Source organism: Pseudorasbora parva, chromosome 25, assembly GCF_024679245.1.
Source record: "Pseudorasbora parva isolate DD20220531a chromosome 25, ASM2467924v1, whole genome shotgun sequence".
Lineage (NCBI taxonomy): Eukaryota > Metazoa > Chordata > Actinopteri > Cypriniformes > Gobionidae > Pseudorasbora > Pseudorasbora parva.
This window is the reverse complement of record NC_090196.1, coordinates 23450875-23475803: the sequence shown is the minus strand read 5'-3', so window position 1 is coordinate 23475803 and position 24929 is coordinate 23450875. Positions and strand designations below refer to the sequence as shown.

At 38.1% G+C, this 24929-nt stretch overlaps 1 protein-coding gene across 2 annotated transcripts in view; it reads right to left on the bottom strand.

The window, feature by feature from the left end:
* Positions 1-5150: 5150 nt before the first annotated feature.
* Positions 5151-24929, bottom strand: part of septin15 (septin 15) — a 36174-nt gene continuing 16395 nt past the window's right edge. For both annotated transcript variants that reach the window (XM_067437072.1, XM_067437073.1), the window contains exons 3-13: positions 23889-23995; positions 18592-18692; positions 18301-18435; positions 15718-15835; positions 15533-15625; positions 13422-13518; positions 10341-10392; positions 8783-8908; positions 8297-8432; positions 8064-8209; positions 5151-6595 (exon numbers count right to left, since the gene is read on the bottom strand). In XM_067437072.1, the coding sequence (XP_067293173.1) occupies positions 6556-6595; positions 8064-8209; positions 8297-8432; positions 8783-8908; positions 10341-10392; positions 13422-13518; positions 15533-15625; positions 15718-15835; positions 18301-18435; positions 18592-18692; positions 23889-23995 (1151 nt within the window). In that variant the 3' untranslated portion in view covers positions 5151-6555. The remainder of the gene's footprint in view (positions 6596-8063; positions 8210-8296; positions 8433-8782; positions 8909-10340; positions 10393-13421; positions 13519-15532; positions 15626-15717; positions 15836-18300; positions 18436-18591; positions 18693-23888; positions 23996-24929) is intronic.

The following is a 24929-nucleotide window of genomic DNA, read 5'->3' as shown; positions in this document are numbered from 1 at the left end:
GTAAGGGTCATTTGAGTGTGTGCATATGCATGTGCAAACTTTACACAAATAGTGAAAAAGACTAACATCTGGAAAGAAAAACATCCAGAAATGAAGGCATATACAAATAAAGAAGTAGTTTGCATAAATACTAACCTAAGAGTTTATGATATGGTAGGCATATAGGTTTTTTTAAAATGTAATTTGTTTTACTTTGTTGTCCTTTGTATAAAATACGCTCATAAATAAACTCATCTAGGATCAGCCCCAACAGCTAAAATCCAGGTCCCAACCCTTAAAATGGAACAAAGTGCCGGGGAAAAATTAATTGTGATTTTGTAAATAAAAGTTTATGTTAACATAATATATGTATGCGTACTGTGTATAATTATATATGAATACACACACACACACACACACACACACACACACACACACACACACACACACACACACACACACACACACACACACACACACACACACACACACACACACACACACACACACACACACGTTGGTCTATGTGGTTTACAGGGACTCTCCATAGGCGTAATGGTTTTTATACCGTACAAACCGTATTTTCTATCCCCTTACACTGCCCCTATCCCTAAACCTACCCATCACAGGAAACATTCTGCATTTTTACTTTCTCAAAAATACATCATTTAGTATGTTTTTAAGGCCATTTGAATTATGGGGACATTTGATATGTCCTCATAAACCACATTTATAGTGTAATACCAGTGTAATACCCATGTAGTTATACAAATTTGTGTCCTCATAAACCACATAAACAGGCTCTCACACACACACACACACACACACACACACACACACACACACACACACACACACTCACACACACACACACACACACACACACACACACACACACACACACACACACACACACACACACACACACACACACACACACACACACACACACACACACACACACACACACACACACACACACACACACACACACAAATTATATTCTTATATAAGATAAATTATATATACAGTATGCATGCAACATTCTTAAATGTATACATGCATGTGTGTGTATTCATATACACACACATATATTATGTAAATACAAACTTTAATTTTGCATGCGATTACAGTAATCACGATTAATTTCCCCCAGCACTAAAACTAACTGATCAGAATAGATTTAAACATCTTTATAATGCTTTTTGTATTAAACGGCATACTACATTCAACCACCAGAAGGTTTGTTTAGTTTAGTTTGTATAGGTCCAGGAAACGGTGGGATTTGCTTATCAACCTCAGATCTGAGTTTGTAAGCATCTAAAACATGACTCTGCAAAAAAAAAAAAAAAAAAACAAGACCTCTGCAAAAACTCATTACCAAAGCTGGCAGATCAGAAACCATGGAGAGGTCTTGTGTTTGGCTTGGTCCTGCTGGCCTGGACTTCTAGGGCTCAAAGTAAGTTATCTTGGAGTCATTTATTATTTACATATTTATTAAGCTTTTAAAAATCATATGCATGAAAATCATATAGTGCAACACTTGTTGTTTTCTGAAGAACAAATAATAATTTGTCCCATAAATATTTGCTCACTTGATGACTTCTGCTCAGAATAACATAATATTTAATCTCAACAAACAGCTCAAGCTTCTTCAATCTTAGAAAGGTGGTCTATAATCTATAGGTCCCAACTATTCAAATTAAACTAACTGTTCTCAGTATTAAAACTACATTCAACCAGCATATTCAGGCAAGATTGTCAGTCCAGGAAACCCAGGCGGGGGTTCAAATATATCAGAATATTTATCAAACCTCAGATTAGAGTTATGTAACATCACACCATGACAGTATTTAAAATGTGAAGCAAATGTGACTCATTCAGACATCTCCAAAAATTCATGATCAAAGCAACTTCAGATCAGAAACCACGAGGACATCTTGTGTTTATCCGGGGGTCTGGATGGTCCTGCTAATGGCCTGGACTTCTGAGGCTCAAAGTAGGTTCTCTTGGAGTCTAGATTAGATTTATCAATGTTTACACAACTTTACACATGACACAGTAGGTCTGCAGAGAAATCACTCATATGGTGTCTATTCTGTTTTCTGAACATCAGTGTTGTTGTTTTTTTATCTCACCATGCAGCTCACGATTCTCCAGTATTTGAAAGGTGTTGTTTCAGTTTTATAGACTTCCAAATTCCACACAATATTATTTTTAACGTGTTTTGTCAGCGCAATTGCTGCAATGTGAACTTTTTTCCCATAGGGTTTCAATATACAGAGGCGAATTTTGTGTGATACCAGATGCGACTTGGAAAAATAGAAAAAGTGAGCTTTGTCATTGAAAATGCAACATTTTTAACCAAAATTGAATAGTTTGTTGTTCAGAACCATCAGCTTTCGGACTAAATGCATTTTTGTTCTGTCTCATTAACAGGAGTGGTGTGACTGAACTGGAAAATCTATCCTGGCAACCCAAACCAAACAACCCCCAATACTGACCCTGCCGATGAAAATGGCAAAACACAGTGGAGACGGAGAAAATGAATTTATAAGTTCCCTTCACAAAATACAGTTCTAGATCAGAAAATGGTTCTTTATGGAATGTGAAGTGTTACAAAGAACTATTTAAAGAACCTTTAAATGCCATTCTGCTGTTTTCTGAATTCAGAGCAGAGTAGTTGTTGGTATTTTTTAATATTTTTTTTTATATTTGCAGTGTACTACTAAAAATCAATAAAATATACATTTAAAAAAAACAAGAACAGTTTTAGACCATATTCTGAGAGGATTTGTTTCAGTTTCGTTGACTTTCAAATTCCACACAACAAAATGAAATGCCGTGAAGACAAATTCAGCCTGTCGGTGGTATTGTAAATGCATTTGATTAAAATGTATTTAAAAATAATAATCATATGTACATCTTAAAGGGTTAGTGCACATAAAAATTGCAAAGAACCCAGAAGCACTGCACTGTGTTTCATCAACAGTGTAGGAGTCGCACTAGTCCTGAAAAGTGAAGCCAAAACGTTTCAATTGCCTCCAGGTGGCCGGATGCAATATAGCTCATAAACTCCATGTAATCTAATGGGACGCGAGACAAACTAAACAATGAAATTACACTTAAAATTATTTTTTTCCAAAGATGGTTTATGTCCTTATAGGTAGTTTTTATCACGCTGATGTAACTTTTAGAGGCACCAACTGACTTTTTTCAGGTTTTTTAGAAGGTGATTGAAGCTTCAACTTTTATTTTCATAACTGTTTATTTTATGAGTTGTTCTGCAGTATACTGTACTAACCGATTCTGTGGGAGTGTGGGTGGGGCTCACTACTGCGCAGACTCCGGCTCGATTTTTGGGGCTCCAAGATGTCAGTGCTATATTTGGACATTGGTGGCTTTACTTCAATGAAAGAGAGTGATGGTGCGGGCGCCATCCATATTTTTTACTGTCTATCGTTTGCAATTACATGAGGGTGAGTAGGCTATTTAATGACCACCCTTTTAACCCCATAACTAACCCTTTTAATTGTAAAAAAGGAAAAGAATGTAAAAAAAGGATCAGGATATATATATATATATATATATATATATATATATATATATATATATATATATATATATATATATATATATCCACAATCATCTCCAATGTTTTCAGATCCAGGTTGTTGTGACTTCACCAGACGGCCAGCTGTTCAACCTCCAGTCTGTAAGCAGACTCATCACTATTTTGGATGAGGTCGATGACTGTTGTGTCATCTGCAAACTTCAGGAGCCTCACAGAGGGTTTTTTTGAAGTGCAGTCATCTGTGTACAGGGAGAAGAGCAGGACGCAACCCTGAGGAGCGCCAGTGCTGATTGTGAGGGTCCTGGGTGAGTTTTCCCAGTCTCACTATAGTTGCTGCCAGTCTGTCAGAAAGCTGGTTGTCCACTGACAGATTGGGGTTGGCAGCAGAGCCGACCTTTCCATTAGGCAATATAGGCGGTCGCCTAGGGCCCCGCCTTATCTTGGGGGGCCCCTCAATCTTAAGATCTTTTTTTTTTTTTTGATCTTGCCTAGGGCCCCACAACCTCACGGGCCGGCCCTGTTTGGCAGAGAGCTGGGTCAGTTTGAAAAGATCAGGCGTAATGGTATTGAAGGCCGAACTGAAGTCCACAAATAAGATCCTTGCGTAAGTCCCAGGTCTGCAATATGTAAAAGTAATATGTAAAAGTGCACACAACAGTTACGTAACCCGTAATTTCCTTACCATCACATTACGAACACATTACAATGTCATCAGTAAACCCTCCTAAGGTTTTGAGCTTCATCTAACCTTTCTCTGTCTTCTCTTCTTCTCTCTTGAATGTATTTACACTGAGTTTTGTACTTTCTCTTTCTGATTAACTCAGCTTCAGTGGGTGAGGAACAAATGAAGGAAATCTTGTGCTGCTACTTTATTGTGTCTAAAGTGCTAAACTATGACCTTGCGAGCTTTGGCCTCAGCAAATCTTGCCATCACTGATTCTATATACAGTGACTTCCTGCTTGATGGAGAGAACAGCTTGTGCCAATGCATTTTCTGAAAAGCATTGCTGTTGTTTTAGGTATAAAACTCAATAAAATATACATTTAAAAGCCTCAATACGTTTTTGATCATATTAGGAGGCATTTTTCAATTTTCATTGACTTACTTCCACACAACAAAATTAAGTGCTATGAGGACAAGTTCAGTTTGTCCCATAGTAGACATTTTGTATGCATTTAACTCCAAAATATGATTTAAAAAAAATGATTGATGATATATAACTGTGCGTGTGTAAATGTATATATATATATATATACACATACATACAATATATTTCTTTAAATTCTTTAAAAATAAAATAATAATACCGTAATACATATTCTCCTCAGGGTTATAATATTAAAAACTTTTTTTTAATACCAGAGGAGGTTTAGGTTTTTATTTAGCTTATATTTTATTTCCTCTTCAATATCACATGGTATCAGGCACATAAAAGTAGAATACTAAAACTGTTCTCATTTCACAGAAATTGTACTGGATCTATGTTTCCCAGTCGAAAATGCAATGGAATATTAAAATACACAGAGATTACCTGGTGTCTCCACATGATGTGATAACATAAATACTGATATGATAAGAAAAGACAGCACAACCATCATCAGCATAACATCTCAAGTTTAATAATGTACAGTTAGGCAGAAAGAATAACAGACAAAGATAACAATTGGAGATTGAAAACCGTATACATGTACAAAAAATAATAAGAAAACAAACATGCCTAGAGTCATGTTCAGGTCTACTATAAAAAAAAAGTAGAGTGGTTAAAGAAAAGAGTTTTTCCTTTTTTCCAAAATACTGTTCTACTAAAAACCAAACGTACTTCAGAGCGTCTGTGTGGCTTAGCGATCCACGACATGAAGAACTGAGTGTTCGAACTTGCATAATGACAAACCTGCAAAATATATAATAGTGTGTGAACACATGAGGCAAACAGGGACTCTTTGCAATGGTAGGTTGAGAGGTTTGTGCACGTTGCGGTCTATTCGCTGTTTGGCATGTGATAGAGCCTGCGTGCCTTCAATCTAAACTATCCAACAGAAACAAAGAGCGCTTAGATCTCATCAACATTTGGAATGTAGAGTGAGTTTATTATAAAGGGGTGTAAGTATGGCTAAAATAAGATGTTTAGATATACTGAACTCACTTAGGTTAAAACTGACCACCAAGCCCTGATCCAGGACCAGCCCCAACAACTAAAAAAACCAAGTCCCGACTATTAAAATGAAACAAACTGGTCTCAGATCAGTTTAGGAATAGATTTTGGGACATCTGACATGATCACGATAAAAACAAAACATGAGCAGACAAATGCCGAAACAGTCTGCGATTTTAAGGCAGAACGTTCAAGCAACGTCCTAAAATATTATTGTAATTATTTTATATTCATCCATATCAAAAAAGACTATTGTTTTTTATTAAGGTTGACAATCATGCCATTTTGTATAACACCATCTATGGTAGGGACACAATTATCTACGTACACAGCCAGCGAATGGTTTAAAAACATGGAAAACGGTTATTGTCATCATTTAGCTGTGCAATAATGTTAAAACAGGTTTGTCTATGACCCCCAAAGAAACACACATCATCATCAAATGCCATAATCCGTCTATTCATTGCTTTGCTTTTCAACACATTCATGCTTAACTCTGCATTAACTCTTCGCACATGCTTCCATCCGTCTGTCTCATTCTCCATCACATCCGTACAAACCTACTATAAGACCTTCGTAACGAATTTGTTTGCAATAAGCATAATTTAACGTTTCAAGGGAATGTTGGTCAAGATGAGAACATGCACTTGATACATTGGGCATGTGGTGTAATATGACAGTCAACCACACGATGGCGATAAACTCATTTCGTTTGGTGCAATGGAGTGCGCAGTAAACGTGTACTGTAGTACTTGAGCATGTGTTTCTTATGGGGTCATAGAACATCAGAGCATCAAAAGAGATGCAGGGAGTGTCTGGTTTTAAGAGGAATGGAGCTTCATGACGTCTTTAAAAGATCTTCCCTTTTTTCTTGTTCTTTTCCATTGTCCTGAAAACAAAGAAAGACGAAAAAACATTGGTGAAGAAGTTCATTAACCAATAGGAACAAATTCAAATGTAAATTTAACAAGAGTCAAATAATAGGTGCAGTGTGTAATATTTATGAGGATGTATTGACAGAAATGCAATATAATATACATAATTGTTTTTAATGGTGTATAAAGACCTTACATGATGAACCGTTATGTTGTTATTCCCTTAGAATGAGAATTCCCGTAGAACTTTTATCTACATACACTGCGGGTCCCCTTACAGTGAAATCGGCATTTTGTGCCGCCATGTTTCTACAGAAGCCCTAAAAGAGCAAATTGCTCTACAGAGCGCTAACTACTCTCTGGCGTCTCAGGCAACTACATATTTGCCCCGTGTGGGCCACCGTAGCTTCTCTATGTGCTTCGAAATGGAGGGGTGAGCTGTGGGCGGATGCAATTCACAACCTCACTATTAGATTTCACAAAAATGTACACAAAAGTGCACCTTTAAAGCTATTGCAACTTTATTGTAATTATTAATATTTTTTCCCATTTCAGTTTTTATAATTAATACTATTCCTATTATGCCACTGCTTTTATTGTGTATTGATCTATTGGCTACCCTTCAAAACTTTGGAGGTAGTAATAAAAAATAAAAAATAAATTAATTATTTTATTCAGCAAGGACATTACATTGACCAAAAAGTGACAGTAAAGACATTTATAATGTTGCAAAAAATCCTATTTCTAAAATATCATGATTCCGCAAATATATTAAATAGCACAATGGTTTCCAACATTGAAAAAAAAGATTGTAAGTGTTAAAATCAGCATATTAGAATGAAAATGAAGACTGGCGTAATTATGCTAAAAATTCAGTCTTGCATTACAGGACTAAATATTTTTTATTAAGATTAAAATAAAATGATTTAAAGTGTTAAATTACGTATTTTTATTTTAGAATTTTTAATTAAATAAATGCAGCTTTGATATGATCATAAAAATAAAAATGTTACCGTCAAATTAACAGTGCATGTATAATAGTAATCAATTACTTTAAAGGAGTTTAGAAAAGATATAAACCACAATATGCAGAATATCTTTGAATTCCCTTATACATTTTAAATCATACATTTTATTAAAAAATATTAAATATAAAGTTAATATATTAAATTAAATTAAAATTCAATACATTTAAAACACTAAATTATATTTTGTATTACTTAAAAAAAAAACTAAAACTATTACCTGGTTAACATTTATGAATTCCATTATTATAATGTGGTCCAGATTTTTGATTATAAGAGGCAAATTTGACAATTAGCCTGCTTGAATTTACTTCTATTCATGAGTGCAAAAACATTTCCCCCTTGCTAACTGCATTATTTAGTAAATGAATAATGCAGAGAGTTACAGAAAGACTCTTTTAAGAGAGAGAAAGCAGGGCACAGAGGAATTGAGATGAAAGAACAGAGGAAGTCTCACTTTGATGCATCAAGTTTCTGCTGCTCCAGGATGCGTTGATGTGCCTCCCAGTTGACTTTTTCCTCCTCAAACTGGCGTCTCTTCTCCTCCAGCTCTTTATACTGAGCTTCTAGATTCTTCTTCATCTGTTCGTGACGCCGCTCCAACTGCATCGAGGAAGCGCGGGGATGAACTCAGTTAAGCATTTTTGATATTCCATGTTAATCCTAACTAGAAGCGGAACACATACACACCTCTGCCTCAGAGTCCTTCAGTTTTTGCTTCTTTTCTTTGACCTTCATCTCAAAGACTTGCTCCATCTCCGTCTCCATCTTCTTCATCTTCATCACGTGCTCCCTCCTTTCCTCCTCCATCTGGGCCAAGGGACTCCTACAAGAGTGAGGAACAAGGAACTTTAAAGAAAAAAGAAGACAAGAAGTTTTAACTTTAACATGAAACAAGTCGCGATAGTATTTGTCTGCCGTTCGGATGTCTGGTTTGGGAATGCAATCATGAATTCTGGGAGGCCATTGTACCCAACCATTCTGATGGCAAACATTGGCTCAGATGTTTCAGAATGGCTAAGCCAACATTTGATGTAATGTTCCACTGGTTAGTCCAGTTATGCAATCACATCCGCAAAGTAGTTGCGCATCGAGGGACCTAAAAATAGGTTAATAGAATCATAGCTTATGTTGTTTGGGACAAAATTTGAACTAAAAATATAACCGTTCTCGTACTTTGTTAGCTGGCCCTTGTTCTTGGTGGCATCGACTCCGTTGCAGGTGACGGCTGCTAGTTTCTTGCTGCGGTAGTTTTCATAGTGAACATTATTGGTCACGTCCTTCAGGTCCTGCATGTGAGTCCTAGAACAGCAAATGGACAGTTAGATGACAGGTTAAACTCTGATTAAAACTCTAATTAACAAAGAAATGTAACATGCATTTTGTTAGAAAAAGAAATGACAGTGCTCTCCACTAATATCGGCACCTTTGGTAATTATGATCAAAGGTGGCTGTGAAAATAAATGTGCATTGTTTATCCTCTCGGTCCTTCAATGAAAGTTTGGAATTTTTCGAATGAAGTAAAACATTTGAAAGTGGGTGAGAAATGACATCATGAAATAAATGTTTTTCTCCAATGCATGTTGACCACAGTTATTGGCTCCCTTAGAGATTCTTGTGAGTACCTCTGAAGTAGCCAGGATACCAGCCGAACTTAGCCCCGCCCACAAAATGTTTAGGTCGGGCAGTTCGGTCTGGCCTCAATCCATAGAGGAGTAATTATCTCCCAACAGCAACTGTTCGGACCAATGAAATCATCAGGGCGGGCTTTACACGATGACGGACAGATGATCAACAGTAACGTAATCATCACGTCATCAAAGGGGCTTGGATTATATTTGTTCAAATCCTAAACGGAGAGCTTGTTTGTATCTGCATTCACCTTCACAATTTCTCTCAAAAATGATGATCATGTTGGGTAAGTACTCTTGTGTATCATTAAATTCTTTTATTTTTTTACAACACCGGCAAAGATTGTGCATTCCAGCGCGTGTGCAGACAGGGTTGCCAAGTTTTTACAACAAAACCCGCCAACTACTAGCCCTAAACAATAGCTTCTCGGGGGGTTCTCCGGGGGAAAAATGGTGTTTGGGGGGTAAAATGTGTGTTATTTTGGCAAGGTTGCCTGCTAAAATTCGCACTCATGGGTCTATATATCACATAATAGTCGCTTCAACCCGCGGACATAGAAAACAACCCGTGGGAAAAAACGCGGAATTGGCAACACAGTGCAGATGAGCTCTGTTGACATTTGAATTGAGTATGACCACGTCAGGCTACCTCTGAAGTATATTCCCATTCATATTTACGTTTTAGCACACCAGGGTGAGTAGGAGCATGACATTGGTCTCTGATATCTTGTCAGGTGATCACCAAACTCATCAGGCATTATAGGAGAAGACTCAGAGCTGTTATCTTGGGAAAAGGATGTTGCAATAATTGGGTGCCAATAATTATGTCCAACGTGAACTGGAGAAAAACATTTAATTCATTATGTGATTTGGTCCAATTTTCAATTCAATTGTTTTACTTCAATGAAAGGTTAAAAAAAATTCTGAATGAAAGATCAAAATTATAAATAGTAGAATTATAAATGTAGATTTATTTTCACAGCCACCTTTGCTCATATTTACCAAGGTTGCCAATATTAGTGGAGGGCACTGTATCTGCATTATCAGTAATCGACTTGATGCTGGAAACAGGACAGTGTTAGTTCACAACAATCTCGTCTCACCTGATCAGCATATTCCTCAGGACCGTGAAGTCACAGTGCTCACCATTCTCCACTGAAACAGGAAGAAATAGAGGTTTTAGCCCAATAACATCATCAGAATGACCTTTTCAAACCCTTACAATTTTTAGATTACATTTAAAATGTTTAAATACAAAAGTTAATCACGAATTACATATTCACTTGGGGGTCTACAACATATAATGAAATAAAATTGTTAAGTGTAATAATAAAAGTTGACATGAAATGCATTATTTCTGTGGATGTATGCAGTTATGATGAGACTGGACCTGAGTAAAAACCTCGGTCAAAAACTTTTTTTTTTTAGTAGGGATGCATGATATATCAATACCATTTCAGTTATAGACCAATGTTGTTGTTTTTAAAATTTATTTAGGCAAAATAGTAAAGAATTATACTACTAGCCATTTATTAATTATCAATCTTAACATGCAAATAAATAATGGGACTATCATATCAGCCAGAATTTTAATATCAGTGCATCCCTAATTTTTTATTATATTTAAAAACAGACATAATACAGTGAGAAATTAAACATTTAAAGCAAACAGGTTCAGACACTGAGGTTGTTGATGAAACATACAACTTAACAACATCAGACAAATGAAAACTCAAAACACAAGTCAGGTGGTTGTCAATTCAAAGAAAACACAATTTAGTATTTAGATACCATATTGAATATGCTAAGAATGTTAAAGAGTCACAAAAATAAGCAACAGGTTAGCAGTTCAGACCGCTGTTATGTGATCATACACAGGTATGTATGATCAAACATCGCTGTCGTCACATGGGATTCTGGAAAAGGACCAGAGACACTGGTTTCTGACAGATGGTTAAAGGATGAAAGGTCTTCTGCAAGTCTAACCTGCACAGTTACAACAGTTATGGAGCCCTACTATGCTTTACCAAGCGAGAACCTTACCTATATGGAGAACTCATTCTGATTGACTGCCCCATGTGTCAATCATCTGCTACAACCACCTACCTGTGTTGAAGGGGCGGGACTAAAGTCTCTCCAGTAGGAACCCCCACTCAACCTGTGATTTATGGGCTACTAAGACTAAATGGTGTGTTGTAGGAAGGGTTACATGGCATAGCGATGATAAGCAGAGATACCAGCCAAATGGAGCTAGGGGTGGGGCAGGAGGTGGAGTCTTATGTCTAAAAGGATCATGGGATTTGTCTTTTTTTTTTTTTTGATGGGACAGCAAAACAGCAAACTCCTGATGCCGACAGGTATGAATGGTGCCTCAAAAGCACGTCCCATATATCGGATCATGTTAGAATAGTGTTGATCAGAGGTTAGGATGGAAACATTAGCACTCAGTCAACCCCGCATCAGAGTTCCAAGGCAAAAATGCTTACAAATGATGATGTCAAAGTACTATAATAAAAAAATTATGTATGTAACGGGGGGAAAATATTGACCCCAGACCCAAGGTGCATTTTGTAACCCTCAATGTATTTAAATCCAAAATGGAAGTAGGAAATAAGTAATGGGAGGCATGCATGTCTGAATGCAAGGTTTTGTTTAAAAATAAGAGTAGGGCTGGATGATATATCAAATACTTATGATGTATTTGCAATGATTTTGTTGATAATATCAAATTAAGCAACATCATAAATATTCAGTTAGTAATAATGAATAAACATAATAAAAAAATTGTGGTAATTTTGGGAATTTTATAGATAGATAGATAGATAGATAGATAGATAGATAGATAGATAGATAGATAGATAGATAGATAGATAGATAGATAGATAGATAGATAGATAGATAGATAGATAGATAGATAGATAGATAGATAGATAGATAGATAGATAGATAGATAGAATAATTGCAATTATTTGCATCTAACTTGTTTGTTAAGTAACTTGTTTGTCTGTAAGTTTGTTTACATAACGTGTGTGTTTGTGTGTGTGTGTGTGTTACACATATTATTTAAACGCAAACATATGAAAGATGCGATTAAATTGCAATTAATGGATTTAACAGCACTAGTTTTTATTTAACAATGTCAAATAAATGCTATTCTTTTCAATTCAAAGAATCCTGAAAAAAAATTATCACAAAAATGTTAAGCAGCGCAACTGTTTTAAACATTGTAAATAATACGAATTGTTTCTTGAGCAGCAAATCAGCATATTAGAATGGTTTCTGAAGGATCATGTGACACTGAAGACTGGAATAATTATGCTGAATATATATATATACTATTGTCTAAAAGTAATATATATATATAATTTTTTTTTAAATATAATGTAGAAATTTAACAATATTACAGTTTTTACTTTTGATCAAATAAATGGAGCTTTGGTGAGCAAAAGACTTTAATGCATCATTTATATTTTTCTTTATGCATTTTTCTGATTTGTTAAAAAAATCTTTAATCAAAAGGCTGTAAAATACTGAGATATAATTGCTTGCTATATCATCCAGCCCTACATGGAGGGTCATTAAGAACATATAAACATGTTAGAGAGCAGCGCTGCTCTATTTTCTATGGGGGCTGCAGCTTACAGGTTTTTCCATGACTATTGATAGAGCACACATCTGACAATCAGCAAAGTTTCAGAGCAGCAAAAAGGTGAAAGAGGAAGGAGGGGGAGGCCTTAACGAAGAGAGGATAAATGAAAAATGGTTTTGTTTACCAATAATGCCCTCTGTCAGTCATGGAATAGAGCAGACAGAAAGAAAAAAAGAGAAAAGAAAGAATGACACGTAAACAACTGAGGAAAAAAGACACACTCGCGCACCAACAACAATTCCAAATGAAAAACTTTCGCAGGGAGGAGAGATTTCTAAAGAAAGAAAGGTGGGGAAAGTAAAACCACAACAACAAGTCATTTGTGGCCCATGATGAAAAGAAGGGGTGACGGTCTTTCTCTTTAGGAAACCTTATACCTCGTTGTCCTCCCTTTTCCAGAATCCCTCAGCTGGGAGGGAGATCATCCAGCAAGCTCATGCATTTGTTTTGTATGCACTGGAACACCCCTATTCCCTTAGAAACGGTACAGTCCACATGACAAACTCATGTCGGTCATGCTGATGCAAGGACGTACCTTCTGCCACACCCCAGGGGTACTGACGACCTCTGACCTTCCTGCCATTCACTTCGATCACCACGTTGCTACCGACCACGGCCAGAGGCATCTTCTCCTGTCGGCACAAACCACAGTTAATTACAGTCGGTATCGACCACACACAGGGAAAGTTAATGGACGCAGGGGCTCTGACGGAGATTTGCATTGAACTTTAGATCCAGATCAGGCCGGATCAGACAACTAAATGAGTTCTGTAGCAATTCGCACCTCGTCGATAATAACCTCAAGCTGACCGAGAGAAACAAACAACATTGTGGATGCTGTTGGGAAAAATAAGGACTTGAATGGCGAAAACATTTATTATTGCTTTTCATTGTGAAATCTAAACTTATTAATTTAAAGTTTCCATAGAATGCATTGATACAATTTTAAACTGTTCTTTGATTTCTACATAGAAGGTATGTGGCTTTAGCCTAGAAATCTAGACGCACCCTAGCGGCAGCAAATCTAATCTGCCCGCAAGTGTCGTCTAGCAACTCTCAACTCCCTTCTGAGCTGTAATCCCCAAACTCTTGCCGGGCCAATCACATCGTGTATAGAGTCGGTGGGCGGGGCTATAAAGACGACGGCCGAGTTGCGTTTGCGTGCTTCTAGTAAACACAGAAACTGGCAAACGCCGGTCTTTCGAATCAGCTTTTACCATGACTCTGGAAGACTTGGAGTTAAGCTTTTCTCTAAGAAAAGAACAAAGAACGGCACTGAAGTCATTCGGAGTTCGGAGTTTTGCCGACCGGATACGGCGAATGTTTAATCTACCAACAAGCTCTGTTTCACCTTCGTTGCTCTGGTTGGTTGTAGCGCTATCCTATCGCGTGCAGAGGGAGTTTGAAAGACAACCGTTTATCCCGCCTCTTGGATTGAGCTGTTAATGGAGAGTTTCCAGACCAGATCTTGATGTGGGTCTGGCTTGTCAGGCTAATGTGGCTTAGGTCAGGGCAAAAATACTCCAGATACAGTTTTACATGTCCATTTACAACTCTCCTTTTTGTCCAGTGAAGTTTTTTAAAGCTATGTTTTAGTCTCGTCTTTTGTCGTCAACGATATTGCATGTTTATATCATGACAGTTACCGTTTAAGGATGTTTGTGTCAGCATCTTGACATGATTATCTCTGCAAAGGAGAAGTGCTCACTAACACAGATTTAGACAGATTTGTGAACAATATTTGAGAGAAATAGGCCTTTAGAGTACATTGAAAGTCTTAGATCTGAGTTTAGCTCACGAAAAATGGGGGCAAAAACAAAAGTGTTATGTTTACAATTTCGTTAAGTATGCTTCCCTTTCCATAAAGTAGGTGAAAAACAGTACGCCAAAAGAGTAGTACGTCCAAATTCATTGTATTCTAAACATCCTCGGATGACCTAATATATCCGCAGAGATTCTGAAGTGTACATTCAATAGACATTATACTATATCCCATGAGGCCACGGGAGAGGATTTGTGGATGGCAGTGACACTGGTAGCTCATGTGATAATAACAACTACATGGTGGATGTAGTACATCCAAATTCCATTCATACTACCCACATTCATACTATACAGGACATACTTTTTTTTTAACAGTAAATGTAGTACCTACTCAAACATTATGCGATTTTGGACGAACCTTGTATGGTCAAGTAGATATTGTGGTTGTATGTCATTATATTATTCAAATATCAAATGGAGTTTTTGGACACGTATTTCGTCTGTCATTTAGAACAGCCACATCTGAGGCATTAAATGTATCCCATTACATTTTCATCAACTCACAAGCTTTTTAATACTTTTACTTTTTAAATAATTAAAGAAAATGTCATTGCAAAAAAGCAATTTCTAGCAGAATAAATATTTCAGAGTATAACTAACATGAACCAAAATACAGGGACCTCACAGTCAGGGAAACCTTGAATCTTGGTTAATTTTTGTCTAAATATACTGTTATAATATAAAATAAATATATAAATATACTCATTTTTAGTTCATAATGCATTAACTAATGTTGTCTGCACTCCTGATTTAATAATTTTACTTAGTACACTGTACAGTTTCTTTCATGCTCTGTATCAAGTTAATGGACTGACTCTTTACCTTTATCTTTCGGATCAGTTTGCTGTCCTCATCGTCCTCTGTGTCGGGAAACTCGTATATCTTGATTTTGTGCTCCTGAATCTCCTTCATAATCTTATGATGAAAAAAAATAGTAGTATACTTGAGGAAAAATGGTAAAATATAAATCATTAACAGTTAAATGTCAAAATCACACAAACACACACCTGTTTCTTGAAAAGCTGGCACTCTTCTGGCGTGAGAGTATCGGCCTTGGCGATGAGGGGAATGACATTGACTTTATCATGCAGACGCTTCATGAACTCAATATCAAGAGGTTTCAGTCTGAAAAAAAGATTCAGAATACAATTGAATTAAATTACAATTGCGTCTAAGATTTTATATTTGTTTTGTGTAGCTGTTTATTAATATATTATAGTATATTGTTTAGATTATTAAATTAATTATTGTATAACAAGGAGTAGTATGGCAATAAGGCATATTGTAAAATTCTTTTACAACCAAGTGTATGGATGATCCTGCAAAAGTTTTACAAGAAGAGAAACCAACTATATAAAACAATGGGCAAAAAAAAAAAAAAATACACTAATCGGGCATAACATCATGACCTAATATTGTGTTGGTCCCGCTTTTGCTGCCAAAACAGCCCTGATCAATGCTTAGGTAGGTGATACGTGTCAAAGTAACATCCACATGGATGGCAGGACTCAAGGTTTCCCAGCAAAACATTGGCCAAAGCTTCACACTGCCTCTGCCGGCTTGCCTTCTTCCCATAGTGCATCCTGGTGCCATGTGTTCCCCAGGTAAACGAAGCACACGCACCCGGCCATCCACGTGATGTAAAAGAAAACGTGATTCATCAGACTAGGCCTTCTTCCATTGCTCTGTGATCCAGTTCTGATGCTCACGTACCCACTGTTGCCGCTTTCGGTGGTGGACAGGGGTCAGCATGGGCACCCTGACTGGTCTGTGGCTATGCAGCCCCATATGTAACAAACTGCGATGCACTGTGTATTCTGACACCATTCTGTCAGAACCAGCATTAACTTCTTGAGTAATTTGAGCTACAGTAGCTTGTCTGTTTGATCGGACCACACAGGCCAGCCTTTGATTCCCCCGTGCACCAATGAGCCTTGGCCACCCATGGACCTTGTCACTGTTTCACCACTGTTCCTTCCTTAGACCACTTTTAAAAGATACTGACTACAGTAGACAATAGTCCATAAACCGAATCATGTCCTCATAAACTGCGAGTAAACAAGCGCAAATGCTGACAGGCCACTAAATACAGTACATACCACAGAGACAGACGTCCTGCTGTTGCTGTTTCTCCTGTTCAATTTATTTCAGCCTCAGATTTGATTCTGGATCATATATCTATTAGCTGAGACAGCCATGGGTTTGTCCACGCTTGAGGACATCACCGCTTTGTTCGCGATCGTCATTCTTTAGCTCCGCCCACACGATACGCCTCCAGGCGCTCGGTTTTTTCCGGAAAGACTCGGTACAGCCTATATTTCTTTTATAAATATAATAAAACTAAAGACTTTTCGGAGATTTGAAGGATGCAATACTACTCTATAGGTACTCAAGATTGACATGAGATGGACTGAAACTGAGTGTTTCACCCCCCCTTTAAATAAGTCTGCAAAGCTTACACATAAACCAAATACAAAAATGTCCTTTTGAAGTGAAATGCAATAGAACTAAAAAAAACAATTCAGACACCAGAAACATGAATAAACAGACCAGAGCATAGGGGCCACTGTCAGCACAGAGCCACCACACAGCACTGACCGTTTTCTCATCGTTTCCTTCCAAACCAGAAAAATTATGTCATGGAGGGAGTGAGGGCTTTACTCTGTCTCTCTTTGCATCACTTTCATTTGGGATTCCAGACAAAGAGGCTGTTCTTTACACTGAGCAGTGTTTGTGTGTGCGTTCGTGTGGCTTTGGGGGCCAGCTGAGGGGCTGTTTATACATTTCAGGAATGTCGAGACTGAAGATGCAACACAAAGGTCACAGAGATATGAATGTTGCTTCATAGTGGCGTCTTAAAAAGGCCACGCAAGAAAATGCGTGGGGCTGTTTGAACACATAGGACCGCGGGGGTCACTGAATGTGAATATAAAGTAAACAGTGATTTGTTTTTTCTATTCAGAGAATGCAGATGATGTCCTATACACTAACGGATTATAGAGAATGTTCCCACATGTCAATGCCATTAAATCACAAAACAATGGACAGCTGAATTCAAAATAATAATAAAAAACGTATGTAATAATAAAAAATTAAATGTATGTTCCAACAATGCACACAAAGATCCTGTGATAAATATTCCCCAAAACAAATAAAGCATTCTTGCATCACAAGATCATAAATCTTATATCTGTCATAAAAAAATGTTTTCCTTTCCTTAGTAAAACGAAGCCAAAAAAGCAAATAATTTTCAAAAAATAAACAAGTCAACGCCTATCTTACGTTAGGCCCAGTGTAGTGGGCATTATGTAACGCTTTTGGATATGGGTGTGGGTAGTATGCATCTCCATCTGTGCTCACATGTCCTCTATCTCTCTATTTCACTTGTTAATGCATTTAAATCAGTGCAGTCCCATGTTCTGTTGCCTTCATTGTACCACAGTCATATAGTATTCATGTACAACATTCCAACATCATCCCACTCCTGAACAAAGTGCAAAATGTGTAAATCAGGACATGTGTGTGTGGTGCTTCTATTTTAAGCTGGTTGATTCATGCCAGGCTTCGTTTGTAGAAGGTGCAGTACCCACCCGTGACCAGAGGGGGCGATGAAGTACAAGCAGCAGTGCACCCTGTTGTCAGGCATCTGCCTCCTGTTTACGCGAGATTCAGCATTCAGGAAGTCTTCAAACTTACTGTCGATGTAGTTGATGACTGGCTGCCAGCTGAAAAAGGGGAGGAGAGATGAAAGGCAAAGCCAGAGATTTAAAAGCATCATAGCATGCTGCATATAAAAGGATTTGATTTTTTCACTATAATGAAGTTTATGTCTCTGACAGCATCTATGCAAGAATCTGAAAGGCCCTTGGAATTAAACTCACCAGTTGCTGTTGTCCACCGCATCTCCAAAGCCTGGTGTGTCAACGATGGTGAGCGTTAGCTGAACGCCCCCCTCCTTTATCAGCACTTTGGACTGTTCCACCTGAAAGAAGGACCAGAATTGCCATAACAGGAAGTGTGACAGCCTGAGACAGCAACCTTGCCTGTTTGTTCCAGATTCACGTCATTGACAGAACATTAATGCTAACTAACCCTAATTTGGATTGGAGGTTTAAAGGGATAGTTCACCCAAAAATGAAAATTAGCCCATGATTTACTCACCCTCAAGTCATCCTAGTTGTATGTGAGATTCTTCTTTCAGATGAATACAATTAAAGTTATATTTAAAAAGCCCTGGCTAATCCAAGCTTTATAATAGCAGGGGTTGTTGTTCTGTTTTTGAAGTCCATAAAAATGCATCTGTCCATCAAATAACACGTTCCTACCAGCACTGGGGGGTTAATAAAGGCTTTCTGTGTAAGAAAAATACCCATATTTGAAACTTTTTTAATTAAAAGTTCCGGACGATCAGTGTTGAATTTTGAAAGTGTTGAAAGTGCCTTCTTGGAGTTCAAGATGCGTACGCAACGTCTGACGAATGAACCTGGCAGTGTAAGCCTTTGAACTGCAGAGGCACTTTCAACACTTTTTCCATAAACTAAATACGGATGGCGATCGGCCGCAATGTTACTTTATAAAGTTTTAAATTTGGATATTTTTCTTACACAAACGCATCAGTTCACTTCTAAAGGCATTCATTAACTTCCCGGAGCCGTATGGAGCACGTTATTTGACGGACAGATGCATTTTTATGGACTTCAAAAGAGCAACAATCCCTGCCATTATAAAGCTTGGATTAGCCAGGACTTTTTTAATATAACTCAACTTTCATTCGTCTGAAAGAAGAATGTCATATACACCTAGGATGACTTGAGGGTGAGTAAATCATGGGATAATTGTCATTTTTGTGTGAACTATCCCTTTAATGCAGTTTTGTACCGTTTGTACATTTGCATCTGCATCAAACCAAAAGGTCATGAATGACTCTAGAACATAAACAAGTATGAACACTATAGCCTTATAGCTCATACAAAGGGAGCTAATAAAAGATAGGAATTTACAAGAATAATCCATGATAGTCAAGTCAACTAATTGTCCAACAAAAAGTGACATTGACTATTATATTTTAAAGTTAGTTACAGTTTTAAAATGTCAAGTAAAAAATATTCCCACTTTAAAAACTAAAGTAGTCAGTATCCAAAATTAACTAGTTGGTATCTTCCTATTAGTCAACTACTAATTCAGGCAACCATGTGCATTAGTTCTAGGTTAGGCCATCTGTGAGACAGAGCTGAGATGAGACACAGAAATAGTCATCTCCGTTGTCACTTTGATTCAGCGTCATCTCCTGAAGTTATTTCAGCTGCTTTCAGTAAAAACGCTTATTCTCACAGGCCTGGTTATTTTTGGCTGACCTTCTTTTTCTAAAACTGCACTCTCATTCACACATGCGCAACTTTCTCGCTAACAAAAACAACCACAACCTTTTTCAGTTCTTCAAAAAGAGGAGAGGGAGGGAGAGAGAAAGGAGAGACTCAAGGAGAAGAAAGTGTGCGAAAGAGAAAACGAGGGCAATGGAGGAAAGAGAAAAGCAGTGAACCTTAATAAAACACTTCCATTCTCGCTCATGCTAGGATGTTTATGAGGCCCGTCGGGCCACTTCAGTTTTGCAAAAACGCAGAAAAAGAAATAAATTAAAATGTAGAAAAACAAAGCCACAAAAATGTCAAGACTTTCATTCAATGCAACCAGAGTGGCCCTTGTGCGGCTGCTATCACAAACATTGCAGATTGTTTTGGAATATAAATACTCTCACCGCTGTCTCCATGTCCTGCCTAAACTGACCACAGAGGACTAGACAGCCACACATCACAACATGGCCTTTGGTCAGGCTGACAAATTTATACCAGGGGCATTCACGGTGGAACAGCTCAAGACAAAGAGCATCGGGCAAAGGCATCCTGCCACCCAGGAGAGTGCCAGAGAAGGTTAAATATGGCATCAAGAGGAAAGCATGAACATTGGAAACATTAAAATGTCCAAGAGATTTCATCTGTGAAAGTAGTGATGTAGGGAATGAACAGGATGAAATCTAAAATCTCTAAAACTTAAGTTGTTTTGTGTGGTGCCTTTGGATGAACCTTCAATTGAATTCCAGTGGCAGCAACCAAAGACCCTGTGGTTTCAGATCATCTATCCAAACCAGAATGGGTTTGTTTAGAAGTTGGGTGACAGATGCCTCGGTTGAATTCAAACTGTAACATACGAAGTTTGCTTTTGGTCGGTTTCTGCACAGTGCTGAGAAAAGCAAATAACCCTAAACAAGATCTCAACAAACTACGATGAATGTGAACACATAAGCCACTTTTTCTCTGTCGGGACAGTGCAAGCCAGGGCTTTTAACGGTCCAGGCTGGGCTAATAGCCTCGGACCTGTAGCACCAAGTGCTTAACTAAAAACCGCCCGTAATATGCCTCTCTGGAACAGCGTCACACAAACCCATAATGTCACTAACAAATGGAGTTTTATCAGAAAACGAATCAGAAAGAAATCACTGGAAACTAGCGAAATTGCAATTATTGAATTAATTAATTTGTGTCAACATTGCACATAAGTCCCTCAGAAATATTTCACATATAATATTTCACAAAAGAAAGAGGACACACATACTTATTTAGTCGTGTCTGTTTCTGTTTATTTGTAGTCAAAGGACTGTATGTTTACATAACATTTAGAAAGAATAATAATTTCTACAAATTTTCCAAAAATATGACCTGTGGAGCTTTAGAATTCTCTCCAGTGACAGTCCCAATACAGTTACAGAAAAAGAGGATGCTTTATTTTATGACATATGCAGAGCTAAACATGGATATCAGACATAATAATAAAGAGATTAGATGTACTGACAGACACAATATATACACAATTGTGATATCCTATATCATTTGTCTGATTTATTCAAGTGGCTGTCTCCCGACTCAGATAAACTCAGACTTTGTTTCATAAACACTCCTCAAGCCTGAAAAACCCTGGCTGTTGGCCCCAAGGAAACGCACGATGAGGTCCGATAAAGCCCCGGAAATGGAAACTGCATTTGGCCCGACAGTGGAAACGCGGCTATTGTGTACTTTCAGGTCTTGCAATAGTTACTGTATTGTGAAGTCTATGAGGCTTGTACGGTGTCCAGTCATTTTAAGTTTTGGGTTTACTTATGCTGTGTCCACTGCAGACTTCTACCCAACAATCTATCTGGCATTACGTCACCTAATTGTGGACTTGGACAGGGTTCAACATGATGGCTGAAGGACACGCATAAATTTGACTACCCTAATTTGAGAAAAAGAAGAAAACTGTATGATACCAGTCAGGTTTTATTGGTGCATTTGATATGTTATTTCAGGGTTGCCCAATTCTGCTCCTGGAGGACCGATGTCATGCAGAATTTAGCTCTAACACACTTGCTGTGAAGTTTCTGGTAATCCTGAAGACCTTCATTAACTGGTTCAGGTGTGTTTAATTATGATTGGAAGTAAACGCTGCAGTATAGTGGCCCTCTAGAAGCAGAATTTGACATTTGTTTATTGCAAAATAAGCATGGTGGGCAAGTTCTTGAGATTTTGATGGTTCCCCAATCCCCATTCAAGTAGACTGGAGCTGTACTTGTATGATTAGGGTGCTTTTTTTAAGATTGCCTCCAAGTCCTTCAGAGAGGATTTATCACGTCATCCAAATTCAACCAAGCTTCAAAACAACGTTGTTCTGTCTTGAGGGCAGCAAAGACACAGAGATTGTTAGTTCCTCATAATAAAAAGAAGAACGAGAAAGGGCTGGGCCACCTCAAAACACGTCCCATCTCTAGGGTGCTGGGAAAGTCAATGACGGGTGTTGGGTTACGTGGGAAAATTCTTGACCTCCTACTGAACCCTACTAGCCTCCAGAGGAATCTAGACCCCTTCATAATCGCCCCTCCTATCCTCTTTAAAAAACACTCCAATTGAGTCACTCCATCATACCGCAAGCCCTTTGCAGTGTATCCACCCCCATTTATGATGTTCTAGCCTCAGCATCTGTTCTTAGCCTGTTTATCAAATCCATATAAGGTCAAAACTCTGCTGTCTCTTTCCTCTGGTGAGTCTGGGAGCATATGCTCTGGCCTGGAACTCTCAGAAGGCAGCAATCTGTTTGTGATTGCTTGAGTCTGACGGATGCTCTAAACTCCAGCTGTTGCATTTAGGAGTTGGTTGACTATAGGGATGAAATCAAAATTGCCCCCTATACACATAAATATGGCCCAAAACAATAATGGACATAATTGAGTGCACTCATTCTATCTCATATTGCACCGCAATACCGTGTGTCCGAATTCACACGCTCATTTTCATTCACTCATTCAAGTGAACTGTTTTAGTGGACTAACACAGGGAACAGTGATTGAGGGTTTAGGGGGTGATTTCGGATTTACCATAGGACTTGAAAATGCACAAAACAAAACTTAGTGCATGAGTGTTATTAAGGTAATAAGGCCCAAAGATCCTTCCTTATAGTCATGTAGGTTATCTAATGAGCTCCATAAGACGATAAGCACTTTTAAAAATGTTACAAAACTTTGCTACTCAACTGGGGAGTACGGTGGTCCCAAATGTATGTGCAACACAGAGTGGATTTGTTTACTTGCACAGCTTGCTTACAGCACCATGTAAACCAGTTTTGACAACACGTTCACCATGGACAGACCACAAATTGGTTCCTGTAGCACAACAGAGGGGGCACTCAAGAAAACAGATCCATATTTTGTGCTATCCAAATGTTGTGGTCAGTTAGGTTGCACAGTTCCACTCGAATGGCGCACTTTGATAATTAAAAAAAGGTTGCCAACTCCTGGTCCAAGGTAAGGTTAAGAAATCAGACCCCAGAAGCCTCCCTCATGATTTCTCTAGATCCCATTTGGCTGCAAGGCAGTGGAGGATAATGGTGGCTGTAGATAAAAGGTCAAAGGTGGGGAGGAAAGAGCGAGCAAGACTAATATAGAGCAGTCAAACTGAACTATATGGTTTTTATTTATATTTTTAAAAAAAAGCCAAAGAGGGCTGTGCCACAGTGAGCAAGTAATGTGATCGGTATTTGGCTGAACACCATGTAACAGACTATACCGCAGCATGCCTAATGTATGGAAATGGTAGATTAGGGAAAGGCCATAGGATCAGTATCAGGAGTTAAAGGTCAGCTAAAGAGGGAATACCTGAACAGTCTTCTTGATCCTCTGAGATGGGCCAGGGTAGTCTTTGGAGTACAGGTCTGTCAGAAAGAGGGAATTGATGAGCGTGGATTTGCCCAGTCCAGACTCACCTAGAGGCAAAAAGAGGCAAACAAAAATTAAGTCGCCATGCTCAACTGGTGCCATGAAATGCACTAATTCAGGCAAAAAGGAGAGGGCGAAATGCCACATGCAAGAGACTGAGACATCCATACTTAAAAACAGGAGGTGATGAATATGAGATTCCCCACAGATCTTCACAAGCTTTCTCACATCCATCCACCCACACAGAAACACACAATTAGTTTGTTGTTTTTGAGCCAACCATTGGCACATGTGGGACTCTGGCCAGAAATTCAATAGTTTCTTCCTGAGGACAGCAAACGAAAGGCAGCGGATTCATGGGTGTATTGGGAAAATGTTGTGGACAAAAAGGAAGAGTGATTGAGAGAGAAAGCTCTTTTATGCTAAAGGAATAAAACATTGCTTGCGGCATTCTTTCTAGCCAACTCCACACTCTCTACAACTGATGAGCATGAGGCGGCTTCATTTTGAACATCTCTCGAATCGGGGGGAAGGGAACACTTGAGCTCATCTGGAGCAGACCACCAATGCTTCATTGAAGTGTACACCATCTTCACCCACTCAAATACACATTCTCACTCCACATTTTTGACACAAGCTTGATCCAAGGCTTCAAGAGGGGGTGTTGAAAGCTCCTTCTCTCAATAAACAATCTTCCCACTGACAGTCCTCAGTTTCTGAGCTTTCAATTCTTGCCTTATACATTTACCACACCAGGCCCTGGTTAAAGCAAACAGACTTGAAAATGTCAGTCATTGCTGATAATGTCATAAACAAGGATTAGATATTTGCATTTAACTTCTGTAAGAAGAAACTTAAATTGACTCATATACTTTTTATTTTATTTTATTTTTTACATTTGCTTCTAAAGCTTCAGATGAACTAAATCTAATCCTATAAACAACTCTTTTGACAGTTAGCTCAATCCCAAAAGTTCGATTA